This window comes from Buceros rhinoceros, unplaced genomic scaffold (genome assembly GCF_000710305.1).
Source record: "Buceros rhinoceros silvestris isolate BGI_N320 unplaced genomic scaffold, ASM71030v1 scaffold25594, whole genome shotgun sequence".
Lineage (NCBI taxonomy): Eukaryota > Metazoa > Chordata > Aves > Bucerotiformes > Bucerotidae > Buceros > Buceros rhinoceros.
In genome coordinates, this window is record NW_010408015.1 from 20,793 (window position 1) to 36,293 (window position 15,501).

General features: G+C 36.1%; 1 protein-coding gene across 1 annotated transcript; it reads left to right on the forward strand.

Moving 5' to 3' along the window:
• The first annotated feature begins 535 nt into the window (after positions 1-535).
• On the forward strand, positions 536-15,211 carry GUCY1A3 (guanylate cyclase 1, soluble, alpha 3). The gene is made up of 8 exons (XM_010134735.1): positions 536-940; positions 3,831-3,892; positions 5,459-5,517; positions 6,502-7,211; positions 8,723-9,208; positions 9,705-9,848; positions 11,911-12,065; positions 14,144-15,211. Exons 1-8 carry the CDS (start codon positions 692-694, stop codon positions 14,343-14,345), a joined length of 2,067 nt encoding a protein of 688 aa, XP_010133037.1. The 5' UTR covers positions 536-691; the 3' UTR covers positions 14,346-15,211.
• Positions 15,212-15,501: the final 290 nt, after the last annotated feature.

Genomic DNA, 15,501 nt, shown 5'->3' on the forward strand with positions numbered 1-15,501 from the left:
GTCACCATTCCGTGGCTTTTATGCAAGATGCTAACCTTTGGCCTTGGATGCTGTTCCAGAAGTGCGAGTACTAACTTTAGTCATACATCTCCCTTTTACAAAAAGGATGTCTTGGGAATCAAGTAAATTGAGATTTAAGTATCCGTAACAAATCAGTTTCATTGTGCTGTATCAGTTAGTTTTTAATAGCTGCTCGTGAAGAATTAACAAGGTTTTCTCATTAGAATTATTCCCTCTGCTGTTTCAGAAACCTCATCCATCAGTGTGACCAAAGATAAATCAGATAAAAAAGCCTCCTCTGCCTGGATCACTAGAGCCCAAATTCAGCCAAGGACTTAACCGTGCTCACAACTTTAATTACCTGAAGTACTGAAGTCAGTAGGGATTACATGCTTAAAATGGCACGAGTTTAAATGTTTTCCTAAGCAAGGAAAGGCCATTATTTTAATGGACATATGATAAAACTGGAACATCATGGGAATTTAGAAGAGAAAATAATTGGATTTAATTTTTTTTATTTCTTCTTGTTTTGTAGGGTCACAGATTTGCTCCTGTGGTGATTTATAGCTACCAATAATCTTCCACAGTGGTTGCCTTATCTAATATTCTGACGTCTTCTGCTCTTGTTAGAAGACAACTATTAAATACAAAGCCAAGTACTCTTAATCTCAAGAGAGAGACTTCGTACAGTATGTTCTGTACAAAACTGAAAGACTTGAAGATCACAGGTGAATGTCCTTTCTCTTTACTGACTCAAAGTCACATTACTGAGGAACATGACAAGGACTGCACAGAAAACAGCTCTAGAGCAGCTTTACCCATCTGCAAAGAAGTTAATGAAAAAGACGTTCAAGGAAACCTTCCACAAAGGAAAACAAGCAGAAGTAGAGTGTACCTGCACACGTTAACTGAAAGCATCTGCAAACTACTCTTTCCTGAGGTAAATAGATAGTGCATAATGATGGTTTAATAGCATTTTATTATAATTAATAAAAAATCATTTTATGCTAGCCTTTAGATGTAAACTTCTAGAAAGTTGTTTTGACTTCAAAGTTTTTGTTCTTACGTAGTTCTACATAGTTTAAATCCTCATTTCATCCTCTTCCATTCCTTCTGGATACAATTTTGACACAATAATTTTTGTACACTTTCACACCACCCCTTCCACTCTATTTCCCTATATTTTGCCTTGTATTTGCAACCTTCCACTGACCATTTTAATTGTTCCTTTTAAATCCATGTATTTATGTAATTTTTTTTTACACAGATATACAGTTAGGGAAACTCTGCCTTGTTACCTAACTAGGTAAATTATATGGTCAGCTCATTAATTCACCTAACTGAATCCATACTGTTAAATACATTAGTCATTATCACTAAAAAATTAAAATAGCTGTTTTCATCTGCTATGATGCTAACCTCCTGCCATACCATTTTTAAAAACATTACTGTCTGTGTTTACCACAAAGGTGTTTTCATGTCTCAGCTCAACTCAGCTGAAAACAAGTACAGTGCATGCACAGTGGTTGGCTTGAGTGGAGATGACTACCATGATTTATCTCTGTAAAAAGAAGAAGAAAGATGCATCTCTGTAATGTTAAATGTTTGGGCTTGCATCAAATTCTGTGGAAGATGTGCAGGAACTGACTGGTATATATTGGTGCTACCAATGGCAAATGGCCAGCTCTGTGTACGCAATCAACTACAATTCTATTACTTGGATATTCAGTGTACCTTACTAAAATTTGCTGGAGTTTTGTTTAAAATCTATTTGCAAGTCTGTTTTCACAATTCTTCATCTATTACCTTTTTGCTAAAACTCTCCATAATCAATTTTTGACAGACATCTTTTTACCCCTACTTAATTTACATGTAAGAAATGAATCCCTTTAAACTGATCTTTAAATGTAAAAAGGGAGGGACTTTTAACTCAGGAATGAGCTAGTAAAGCACCCTTTCTGTGGTGTCATGGTTCCTGTATCGCTTTCTAGTATGCAGTTGTTGGTGGGATTTTTAATGAAATAACTGGGTTTTTTTTCCTTTAAAGAGTGGTATAAATGTATGCAGTTGCCTATTACGTACTCACGATAGGCTTAGTTCACCAGCTGGGACAAAAGCTTGGTGAAGTCAAGGATATTATGACCATGTACCCCAGGAGCTACTGAAGTTCAAGGTTGTTGTCACTGCTATGTACAGTTATTCAAGTCATATGCATTGGAATGTTGTCCAAGTCTGTTCTCATGCTGATTTGGGGTTAAGCATCTTTCCAATCCCGTTCTCCATATAGAAGGGTTTCACTTGTTTAAAAATGTGTTTTTCATTGCTTAGATACTTTATTGTGCCTTCCTTAACCATCAGCGACTAGTTTCCAGTTGGAAACTCCAGAACAGGGGATCACATTATGATCTCTGTTGGTTCGTGAACTCGTGAAAACAGTGAGCTGTGCATGAGAATTCAGGACATAGTGCATCCAGAATAACTTTTGATTAAATTTGAGATATGATGTAATGCATGTGGTGATTGTTTTATTTTCTTCTTTGGCTGTCTACTGAAATACTGAGAACACTGTTTGGTGATAAGTAATGAATTGGATGGCATTCTGTACCAGTTTATACACAGATGTAATTTACGATATGTTCATATACATGGTAGAACAGTTAAATTCAGGTTTTTCAATTGGAAAAAGTATCCAGATTATATTGCCTTTCTTTCACATGATATTTTCATTGCATGTGCAAACTTTCCTTTTGAAAATACAGCAAGTAAAAGACACAGTAGGAAACGCTATTTTCTTCAGGGAATGAGAACCAAAGAAAAGTCTGACCATAGCAAGCCTCACAGCCAAATTCTGACATAGCACTGCGGTGCTTGGCTATGACCCTGTCTTTATGGGAAGTCTGGGCTTCGAATGCTCAGAAACTACATACCGGACCCAACAATTTGAAATATGCATGTTTGGAAAGTGTTGTATCTGTTCCAGATAGGAACTACAGAAAGCATTATGGAACCATGGGATTGAGATAAGTTACGGTAAATCTCCATGATACTTTAAAGAGTCTTTTCTTACAGAATCCTTTTACGAAGGTTATTTGCAGTGACTAGATTTTCATTTGGATCTGCAGCATACATAACCAAAATTATTCTTTTTCTACAAATATAAAATAAATGGTTCTAACATTGTCTTGCAATGCTGAAGTCTTGAAAACAGAAAAGGAGGTAATCAGAAACACAGAATGCTATCTCGATCTTTTATAGCTGCATTTGAAACTGTTACCTTTTGCAATTTCAGTGGACGTTTCTGAAAATCTCTGAAAAAAATTTAACTCTTAATATTCCAAGAAAAGTTACTCAGTAGAAAAGCAGCTTTTTACTGGTTTGAGCATAATGCAGAATATAACTGACTTTTTCTGTTAGGAGAATGTATTTTAAACTAAGAAGATTTCTTTCTACATTTTGCATCCATGGTAGGGTCGGGGTTTTTTTGAGGTCTGTGTAATAATAGAAAATTGGATTAGTTATACTTATTTCTTAGCAGCCCTGTCTTTACTGCCATCTGACAACTTGGAGGTAAAGCACATCTCTATATTTAAAATGCATAATCACTGTTGCACATGAGCTAAGGGACTCAATTATAGTTATGCTGGAGCTGAAGACATCAACATGAACTAAATCCCAAACACAGAAAATACATGATGTTTCTAACAAATATACAATCTTGAAGAGTTATTCTCAAGGAGAGTGAAGTAATTCTTCTCTGTATAAAAATGTTATTCTTATATTTAAATTTTCAGCAATGACATTTTAATTAAAGTATCTTTTCTCTTCCCCAGTTTGAAAGGTTAAATCTTGCACTTCAAAGAACACTTGCGAAGCACAGAATAAAAGAAACCAGGTATGTAATGGGTTTGCAACTAACTTCACTGCAAAAATGTTTTGCAGACAGTTCATAAGGACTGGGGTGGTGGCTGGGAATCAGGACTTCTAGAATCTGTTTTCAATTACCTTGTCAAATTGGTGTGTAACGTTTCATGTAATGTAAGTTGATAATTATTCAGTTTATTTTAAAATATGCACAAATCTTCAATTGCTCACAACGTGACTTAACAGGCAAATCTAGCTATTTGTGCACGGAAACAGGCAAAGACTTTGTTTAAAATGAGCAAATGTTTTGGAGAAACTGAGACCATTCAGGCAAAGATAGAAAGGTAGATATGGTACCTAGCTAAGTGTTTCTAAGTCCCAGGAAAAAGAATTTTGAATGTAAATGATTAATATTATACAAAAATATTTGGCTTCAGAATCAGTGAACAATCATGCGCTACAGATATTGACATACATGTTTTCACTGGGCTCACTTGGCTTCTAGTTTTTGTTTCTGAGGAACCCGGCTTGATTTACAGCACTCCTTAGTACTGATTCAATATTTATCATTTGAGCCTTGTAAGATGTGAGAATTTCTTAGCATCTCATTATACGTTGAGGATTCAATTTACTGAATGCATCTGAAAAAATAAGCCCCTCTGTTTAAATCTCCTTTCAAAAGTGAAGAAAAGTAATGAAGTTGAAAAGTACACTGTTGCTCACCATGATAAAAACAGATAATTGCAATGTATCTTTTAAATTATACTCGGTATTTTCAAAACACTTTACATGCATTGACTGAACCAAAGATAGCTGATATTAATATTTTCCCTATCTTTAATTATGTGAAGTATTATCCTGGAGTATTAGTTTGAAACAAAAACTTACGTTATTCTGAATGATGTAATAATGTAAATGTAAAACAATTCTAACTGTTTGTATTGCCTTTGCATATAAATATGTATAAGTGAAGAAATTCAAAAAGCAAGTATCAAGAGCTTAGTGCTTATATGGAGGTTAATGTAAGCTACATGTCCTTCTCATCATCTTGGGTGTGACATTCAAGCTGATGTTTATTGATCTTACAGAACTCAGATGGCTGCGATTTTGTGTCACAGAATCTAGATTACTACCAATGAACAAGTAATTTTGAAGTTATAGTTGTTATTGGTATTTTCTCTCAAAACAGAAATACCTTCTCGCCTCTTTTGAATTTAATGCAATGGAATTCCAATAAATGCTTGAACATAAATTCCATTATATTATACAATACATTATGAAGTACAGTTATGGTTTCAAGCTAAAACCCAAACCAAACAAAAATCAGGACTGTTGTGAGCTAATCAATGACAGTCTATAGCATTTGGCCTCAATCCATAATCAGAGCTCAGACCACTAGAACTTTCATTTATCACAAATGCACAGGATAGATCTTACCAAGGCCCCATTTTGAATTAATTAAAAACTGCCTGTTTGATCAGCAAAACTTGGTCTGTACACGTTAAAGACAAGGTAGGTAACTTCTGTTACTTTCTAGTTTTACCGTGTTTATCTTGATTTTTCAGGAGTTTTATTTGTATTTTTATGATCTTTACAGAAAAACTGGGGATAGAGAAGACTTTGAAAAAATAATCAGTGATCATGCTAATGCAGCAGGTAATGTAAGCTTACATAATATAAAAATGTATATGTAAATTAGTCTTGCTACTAAGAAATAATTTCCTCCATGTAAGGGGCTGCAGCAAGGCTAAACTGTGATCTCTGCAACTAACAGTTCAGAGTGTCAAAATTTGAGCTAGAGACGAGTTTCTCAAGTCTGAGCTGTCATAGACTCATCCATCCCTAAGATCCAACATCCAGAGTGAGTTGTAACATACATTCATTAATAAGTTCCAGTTTTATACTCATGAAAAGCTGTTTGATCCTTTTCATCTTCTGAAGGGCTGTAATCTGTCTGAGGAGAAGTGCTGTAATTTGCAATACAGAACTCTCTGGCTACATCTGTAACAGCAAATTAACATTTCCAGGAACTGAAACAAGGTCTTTTGTACAGTTAAACTGTTAAGCTGGTCCTGACACACAGTTGGCCTGTGACGGATAACGCTTTTCCAAGTGATTCCCACAAACAGTTGGGGAGTTGGACCATTCCCAGCAGTCAGTCTGCATGCAGCTATCCAATTAAAACGAATGTACTAGCAAAGATGCGAGCTATTTTGTGCCAATTGGCCTTAGTACGTCAGAATATTCCTAGGGTCATTTAATTTATTAGATCAGGCACAGTATTTATATCTGCATGTGTCCTTACTTTGTATTCCTATTTTTTAAATGCTTATTTTATTTCTTCATATCAAGCTAAGGGAATTGGGTTAAATGCTGTGCCAAAACGTGCATTCAGTTTGCCTACACCTCTACAAAGAACAGTGAGTCTTTGGTCTTTTCAGAGTACAACCTCTTGTCTCCCTGTTTTCCAGGCAACACGAGTATGTCTTTGGTTACAGCAGGACTCCTAAATGAGAGACCTCAGGTGTCAGGGTGGGATCAGGGAAGGATATTGCTAATTTCCAGGATGAAAACAAGGGGCAGTTAGCCTGAGATTCAGAGTGATGAGCGCAGTTCTGACCAAAATGTGGTTCCATGCAGGTGTTCCTGTGGAGTCTCTACGGGAATCTCTTGGTGAAGAGCTGTTCAAAATATGCTACGAAGAGGATGAGCACATATTAGGCGTTATTGGAGGAACCCTTAAAGACTTCTTGAACAGTTTCACTACTCTGCTGAAGCAGAGTAGCCACAGCCAAGAAGCAGGAAAAAAGGACAGACTTGAAGATGCCTCCATATTATGCCTGGAGAAAGATCAGGAGTTCTTAAATGTGTATTATTTCTTTCCTAAAAAAATCACAAGTCTTATTCTACCTGGTATTATTAAAGCAGCAGCTCATATTTTGTATGAAACTGAGGTAGAAGTAACGCTCATGCCTCCTTGTTTCCACAATGACTGCACTGAGTTTGCTAATCAGCCTTACTTGCTGTACTCTGTACAAGTCAAAAGTGCAAAACCTTCCTTATCTCCATGTAAACCACAGTCTTCACTTGTGATTCCTGCCTCTATGTTCTGTAAGACTTTCCCATTTCATTTTATGTTTGACAAGGATATGTCAGTTCTTCAAATCGGAAACGGGATAAGAAGACTTTTGACCAGGAGAGAATTTCAAGCTAAGCCAAATTTTGAAGAGTATTTCGAAATTCTTACCCCCAAAGTAAGCTGCACTTTTAGTGGAATAATGACAATGCTAAATATGCAGTTCACTGTACGAGTCAGAAGATGGGATAATACTGATATGAAATCATCCATGGTAAGAGACTTTTTAAAAGCATTACTTCTGTGAGGAATTTGGGGTTTTCTTCAGAGTTAAAATAGCCACAAAACATGGTGCACTTCGCATTATCTGCCTTGCAACATATAATAATAATAATGATGATGATTTATTGAGGGCAATCTAAGGTAATTCAGATTCTGAAGCCAATATTCAGTCAAAAGTCTGCTTTAGGACTTTTGCACAAATAAAATCGTTACTAAAAATAAATAATTTAAAATAGTGAGATAAACTCAGTAAATTGAAATAAAGTCAATGACATGCCATGCTGCTGAGAATAAGGGCATCTCCAACACAAAGAGAGTGGCAGGGAAAGCTTAACCAAAGTGCCCCTCAGTCATGTGGAAACAACAACTCTAGGATTTGGGGAAAGAAGTGGACATTTCCTGTGCTCATTCAGTCTTTGGTGTCTTTGATATTTTGGTATCTTGGATATTCTGATGTTTTCATCAGATGCAGTTGCCAAAGGTCCCTCTTAGTTTCGGTTGATAGAATTATTAACTGTTTTTGCCAAAGCTGGGTCTCTGGCAAATGATCTGGGACAGTAAAAACCACGAAGTATTCAATGACTGGTTTTATTCATTGCTGGCTCCAGCTGAATTCCAGCTTATATACACCTGAGTCACTCCAAGATGAATTACCAGTTCAGACTCGACACTCCAAGAACTTAAATGAAGAATAGTCATAAAGGTTTGACCCAGTCATTAATGAGGTGGAAAAAAAATGTAGCACTGATTAGCTGCTTCGTCTGAGGTCTGTTTCTGTACTAGTCAACAGTTCAATGATTACAAGGGGTAGTAGACTCTGCTTTGCTTTTGCGTGTACTTACATATGCAAAAAGTCTATTAGCAAGTAACAGGTTTTCTTCAAAAAATGGTCTTTCAAAGCAATGTTAAGGAGAGCTCTGCAGCACCTTGCACATTCCACAGTTGAGTACAAATGGGAAATAAAAACACTTCACACAAAATATTTTGCTTTTTTAGATTATTAAAATGGAATATTTCCATCATTTGTTTCTTTATTTTTAAATTGCAGTGAGTAGTGAACATCCCATGGTAAAACTAAAGCAGATTTTCTCACTTTATCTTATGAAGAAAGTTCATGAACTAAACACTAGAGCTGTTAGCAGAAATTCCTGGGCCACTACAGTCAGTAACATTTTATCGATAGATTAAAATGTACAAAATTCTTCTTGTTTTTCTTTTCTTTATAAGCTAAACCTGATACTGATACTCAAACATAATTCAGTGTTTATCCTTAAGTTGTGGTTCAACTTTTGCACCAGAAGGCTCAAGGAAAATAAATTTATTTGATGGTTTTATGTTTCAGCACCCTATGTTTTCTCTGAAGCAATTAAATAAAAATGTCAGGACTAAGGACCCGTCTGATTTTCCTACATTTCAGCAAAATGTATTTCCTCTAAAATTTCTTGCTTCTAAACCATTGCCATGCATGTTTCTCATGAATTCTTGTTTCTTTAACAATTTCAGGTAATGGATCTTAAAGGCCAAATGATCTATATTTTTGAATCCAGTGCCATCCTATTCTTGGGATCTCCTTGTGTGGATAGACTAGAAGATTTTACAGGACGTGGATTGTACCTCTCTGATATTCCTATTCACAATGCATTGAGAGATGTTGTTCTGATAGGAGAGCAGGCCAGAGCTCAGGATGGGCTGAAGAAGAGGCTAGGAAAGCTAAAAGCAACCCTTGAGCAGGCCCATCAAGCACTTGAAGAAGAAAAGAAGAAGACTGTAGATCTTCTGTTTTCAATTTTTCCTGGAGAGGTTGCTCAGCAGCTGTGGCAGGGACAAGTTGTGCAAGCCAAGAAATTTAATAATGTCACAATGCTTTTCTCTGACATTGTTGGATTCACTGCCATCTGTTCCCAATGCTCTCCAATGCAGGTTATCACCATGCTTAATGAGCTTTATACTCGCTTTGATTACCAGTGTGGAGAACTAGATGTCTACAAGGTACAGAGTTTATTGCATTTCTGTGGGATTCTGGGGCAGGAAATTAAATGAAGGCTAAACAGAACAGAGGATGATATAAGTCCGAAAGTTATTTTGCCCTAAACCTTCGTTCTAAGAAAGGCATAATGATAAATCACAAAACAAACAAAAATAATCAACAGAATTATGCACCCAAGAGAGGAAAACTTAAGAAATTATTTTATAAATTAATTTCAATGACAGCGCTGTGAATTTGGAGTAAATAGGTGTTTAATGTAGCTATGGGTGCCTGACAGCAAGTGAGCAAGGAAAGGCATTTTAGCATCATGCCCAGCAATAAATACAAGTTGTGCAATTTTTCCTTTTGAACAATGCTGCAAGATTAGCCCGGGACTGAAATATTTAGCAGGACAAAAAATACTCAGTCACTATGTAGGTACAATTCTTACCAAAGCCACAGACTACACTTTAGTATGTCAAACAGTCTAACAGTAAGGAACAAATATGCCTATTTTAGGTTGAGACTATTGGAGATGCCTACTGTGTCGCTGGAGGTTTGCACAAGGAAAGTGAAACGCACGCTGTTCAAATAGCGTTGATGGCCCTGAAGATGATGGAACTGTCAGATGAGGTGGTGTCTCCCCATGGAGAGCCTATCAAGGTCACTTATTTTATTGTCTTGTATATGGTTAAAGTCAGCATTTTTGTTTGTTTAGTTGCTTTGGGGATTTTTGTCTCAGGGAAATTTCACATCATTGCATTGAGAAGACAAGTTGTGAAATCAACCGTGTATGGCTGAAGAGGTAAAGATGAAACAGATCTGAAAATCAACCCGAAAGACTTAAATGCAGTGAAATCAATAGATCTGCACTATCAAGCTGCAGTTTTTGTCTCTGTAGCAATAAATTTGTCAGTGGCATGGAATATTCTGTTACTGTTTTCTAATGAGGAGAATAATTGTCTCTCAAAGTTAGACCCAGTAAGAACATCTAAGTCTTTTGAGGTAGCAGGAATAAATATGAATCATCAAAGTCATGTTCTGACTGCAGTAATCCACACATCTTGAAAGGATTCTGCTGCTGACCTTGTTTGACAGTCAGATACTGAACCACTGCCATAAGATAATGGTGTTAATGCTGTCAAAGCAACTGTTAGATTCAGTGGTAGTTGCATTTATGACTTCCTTTCAATGAGAACTTACATGTGTACTGAACTTTCCATGTAGGTTTACCTCTCACTGAGAAAAAAAGAGAAAGGCCTGTGTGCATGACAAATGCTGTGGACCTTCTACTAAGTTCAAATGTCCTGGAATGTGCTCCTATTTTTTTTTAAATACAGGTGTCTCAGTTTATTAAGTCTTTTATTTGCTCATTTTTAACATTTATCTGTTCATTTGTTCCTTTAGAAAACTTCAGGCTTCTTTGATATTGGATTCAGAAATTTTTGTATTCCAAGACAAAGAAAATGATTATTAAGAGGATTTCATGTTCCACGTTTATCACAGAGAACAGCAGTATTGTATTATAAATAAATGTCATTCTTTTTGTATTTTACAGTATTAAATTATACTTAAAATACCTGGAAACATCTTGACAATATTATAACGTGTTTGTTTCTACAAGCAAGCAAATGCTACATCTGTAACTTTCAATGACATTACATTTTAAAAACTAATTTTAAAATGGAGAGAAAAATATTGTATAAGTGCCTACTGGGAGCTTCGTAGAAGAAAGCTGAATCTGTTTTTAATGAAAGCAGGCACCTATTTTAACAAAATGCTTCACAAAAGCATTGGCTGTTATGCAAAGCAACAGATACGACACAGTCTACTGTCATTTTATGTACCAGTTTTCAAAGAAAAAGGCATGACTGCAAACCGCTTACTTTAAATCAGACTTGTATATCAATGTGCATATTTCAGCCATCTTTGCTGTGTGGGTGGATTTTGGTTTTGTTGCAGGCTTTTCTGCTTTTCAACTCAAAATTAGAAATTTTGAGTTGAAAATTCTTCATAATGATATGATATTCTCTTGGTATGTAAAGAGTAGCACACATGATAGATATGCAGGTTTCCTGGCATCATGTCACATGTCTCAAAAAAAACCAAACCAAACCAAAAAAAACCCTGTAGGAAGCAGCACCAGCGAAGCAAAACTCAAAAATCTATGTATGAGTTACCAAGAAGAGTTATCAGAATGTTTCAGCTGCTGTATAATTTGATTAACTATCAAAATTCTGTACTGTGGGATTCAATTTATTCTAGGTGCGACCTCATCAATAGAGCTCGAGTGGAACTGCAGCATATATATATTGTCCTTGCTATTCCATAAGACCTGTTTTCTGACCTCAACAGCGAAGCAAGTACTGCTCATTAACTGTCACCAGTCTAACAACTCAGCGTCATGCAATTCCTCCTAGGACATTATCCAGGTGTCACAGTAACTCCTGCTGGTATTGCTAGATCAATTTACTGCCACAGAGACCAGCGTTATCACAGTTACATCAGATGGAGGATTGCTTACAATAAATGCAAAGCAAGGTAAACTTCAGCTAGTTTCCTCGCCACGAGCAGAGATGACCAGAATACAGACACTGTAAGGAGACTGTACAAACTCAATTTATATTAGTAGCTCATTATTTCCTTAATAGAGGAAGAATTTGTAAAACTGATTTCAACCATTTTGTATTACCTAATAATGCTGTTTTCTGTTTTCTACTTAAAGATGCGCATTGGCCTTCATTCTGGATCTGTCTTTGCTGGAGTTGTTGGGGTTAAAATGCCTCGTTACTGCCTTTTTGGAAATAACGTAACCCTTGCCAATAAGTTTGAATCTTGCAGTATACCTAGAAAAATAAATGTGAGCCCAACAACTTACAGGTACAGTGCTTCATATCTGTAAAAAATCCACCTGAAGTAGTTACTGTAATAGTTCATGATCTTCCTGTCCTTTTTTTTTATTATTATTTTTTGCTCTGAAGTACTGCTGTTTATTTTCCTTTTTCTCTTTTATCTGACTGCGCATGAATGTACCATGGTTATTTTTAGTCAGAATGCAACCAGCAGCAGCAACAAAAAGGGTGAAACAGACCAGCTGATGTTTATTTTTCAGATGTTACGTTTAAAATAAATGGACTGTCTGGACCTATTTTGCTTCTTAAGCTACAGTTGTATACCATTTGCTTTTTTTTTTTTTATTTCTTTCATAAAGTTTGCTCCTCTTTGAGGTGCGTGACTTTCAGCGTGAACTGAAACTGGCTGCAGGTGCCCATGAAAATAACAGCCTAACTGGAGAATTGTTACACATCACCCTACGCAACTTCATTCTCTTTTGATTAGGGAAGATGAATGAATAGGTAGCAATGAATCAACCATGCCAGTATTTCGTTTATACAGGTCTTGATCTCAGCTCAGTGTAAACCTTTTAGTATGGAACTTAATGCTGTACTATTTATCCACTCAGATCAGACATTTTTAGTACTGTCTATTACATGATAATGCAGTTGGCTAGCAGGCTCTCCCGTGGGAAATTCAGCACCTTTACTATGTCCTCTGAACTTCATACTCTCTTTGTATTATCTGTTTAACTGTACTTAAAAATCACCTTGCAACATGTTAATGGCCAAGTGATAGTGTCTTATAGGTGCCTGGCAAAGTAATAGGGAACTGTTTTGAATTTTATGGTAATAATAGTCTACACCTGAACTCCAGGTCCAGTGCGAATTTTATGCCACTGAGCTAATACAGACTATCGTTTCTTCCAGAGTGGCCAAAAGTTTTGTAAGAATGAACTGTAGGGAGTGAATCTACTAGCAGAAAGTAATATGGCTGGCTGTGTAAAATAACCACAAATAAGGATATGAATTATTCTTTCCTTTTAAGGAAGCTCTCCTACCCTCACTGTAGCCTGGACAGTCAGTTGTTCCTACTCAGCTTGTACCCAGTGCCATGTATCTGAAAATGCCTTAGGGTAAGATTCTGTGTCCAGTGCCAGATAGAGAATTTGGCACAGGATCCTGACTTCCCTGCAGCATGTGCTATGTGACTTACAGGGTGCCAAGCTTCAGATTATCTTGTACAGGTGATTTAGACCAAAGTAGCACAGATATTAGAGCACACAGTAAGCAACCTTTTCAATCATGCACTCTAAACAAATAGAGAGATTGCATTAGCTTCACCAGTGCTTATGTATTTCAGAAGAACGGTGCTGCTCAGCAGATTTTTTTTTCCCATATCCAGACAAAAAATAATTTTGAGTGATACTGCCTGGAGTCTTTTCTTTTACAGACTTTATTCACCCAAGACTTGCCTATAACTTGTGGCATAAGTAGGTTCCTACATGGCTGTGTACTCTTCTCAAAAGAATATTTGAAATGAGTATATTGTTGAAAGAAAAAAAAAGTTAATTAATTCTCTGAGTACCTAGAAAATAGGCAATTTGGTTAAAGGGAAAACTGTTGTTATTATTGGTGTGGTATGTTTGGTTTTTTCCCTGAGTGATGTGTTAATCTCCTTTTTGTTTAGTGTTTTCTTCCTTTTAGATTCATACACCAGTTCTAAACACATACTGATAATGGCACCTTGTACAACTCCTGTATATTGTAATAATTGTTTGGGAGCTTAGATACCAGCCATCAGTATATGCATATTTGCATATCCCCACAGATGAGCAAACTGTGTTTCAGATAAAGAAGGTCATCTACATGCAAAACATGGACAAGGCAAAAAAAGAGAGGCAATACTCCTGTTTGCACTGATGCACAAGTTAATCAGTTATCAACATTACCAAATAAAGAGTATTTTAAAAATATTTTCAGTAAATAGCATATAAGTATTAAATTAGATTATGCCCTGCTACATTTTGCCCTGCTGTATACGAAGAATTATTGAACGTCTGCACTTGTAGTAAGAATTAGTGACTGCCTCATTTTTAATCAAGATGATTCATTTTTTTCTAGGTTGTTAAAGGAATATCCAGGTTTTGTGTTCACACCTCGCTCAAGAGAAGAGCTTCCACCAAATTTTCCCAGTGATATCCCTGGAATTTGCTATTTTCTGGATGCTTATACTCAAGGAACAAACTCACAGACTTGGTTTCAAAAGAGAGAATTGGAAGATGGCAATGCCAATTTTTTGGGTGAGGAAACAGGAATAGACTAATTGTACATTCACAAGTGTATTGAATAAATTTATAAATATTTTGATTTTTTTTTTGTATAAATCGAAAATTTTTAAACATGTATGAAACATGAAAGCACTTTAGATTGTTAACAACCGAAAGCCAGTATTAAAATTTCAGGAAGTATGTCACTGACTACTTTTTATTTTTCCTTTGCATAAGGAACATAGTCACTAAAATAATGTTGCAACTTCACCATTGAAAATGCTACTAAAACCTACATTTTCCCTGTGATAATTCTGTAACAACTCTCTCGGTTCTCTCTGTGCTGAGAATTCTAGATGTATTATACATGCAGTCTGTCAGGAAATGTCATGTGCAAGTGATGCAGCCACATGCAGTGTTGTGAGCTGGTGCTTATCAATGGCTATTAAAATATATTTTCGTAGTGATTCCATAAGGAAATATCCATTAAAGTATTGTCATTGCTATCACATACTCCTTCTAGTGGATCATTTGGGCCCCGTCCTAGAAGCTGCTGACCGTTTTCTAACACTGACTGGAGTAAACGTGTTGAGAGTGCTCAGCATCTTCTGGATCAGGCTGCTAATTGTAGCTGATGCTCATACACATAGGCGAGTTTGCTGCTTACTGTTTCATGAACTTTATTTTGTGTATAAAATGAATATAGATTAAAACACTGTATAATCACATACTAAAGTTTCTGTAATCATCAAACAATATTTTAGTTCTCGGGGTTTTTAAAATACTTTACAAAAAATAATAATATCCACTTGCTATTATGTATTGGAGCAATAAATGTTTTCTTTTTGCTGTCATTTGAATTTGAAATGTTTTAAAAGAAGTATAATAAAAAGTGCTTTGGAGTGTTTGTTTAGAAAGGAAATTCCAGTCAGACTGTATAAAATGGAACAGAAGCACACCAGTTTAAAGCCATGATCCTTACTCAAGGGCAGGATTGTTAGTATGACATTTCAGAAATACCAGTGATATCCTCACATTGAAGTAGCCAGGAGAATCTACAGGTGAACAGAAATGCTTTAAAACATAGGAACACATATACAAAGTATCACTATTACTAGAGAACAAACTTTTCTGTTGTGGATGGTGGAACGTGAGTGGAGAACTCTCAAGGGTCTGCCTCGAGAACTGACAGAAAAGAGTTTGTTACGACTG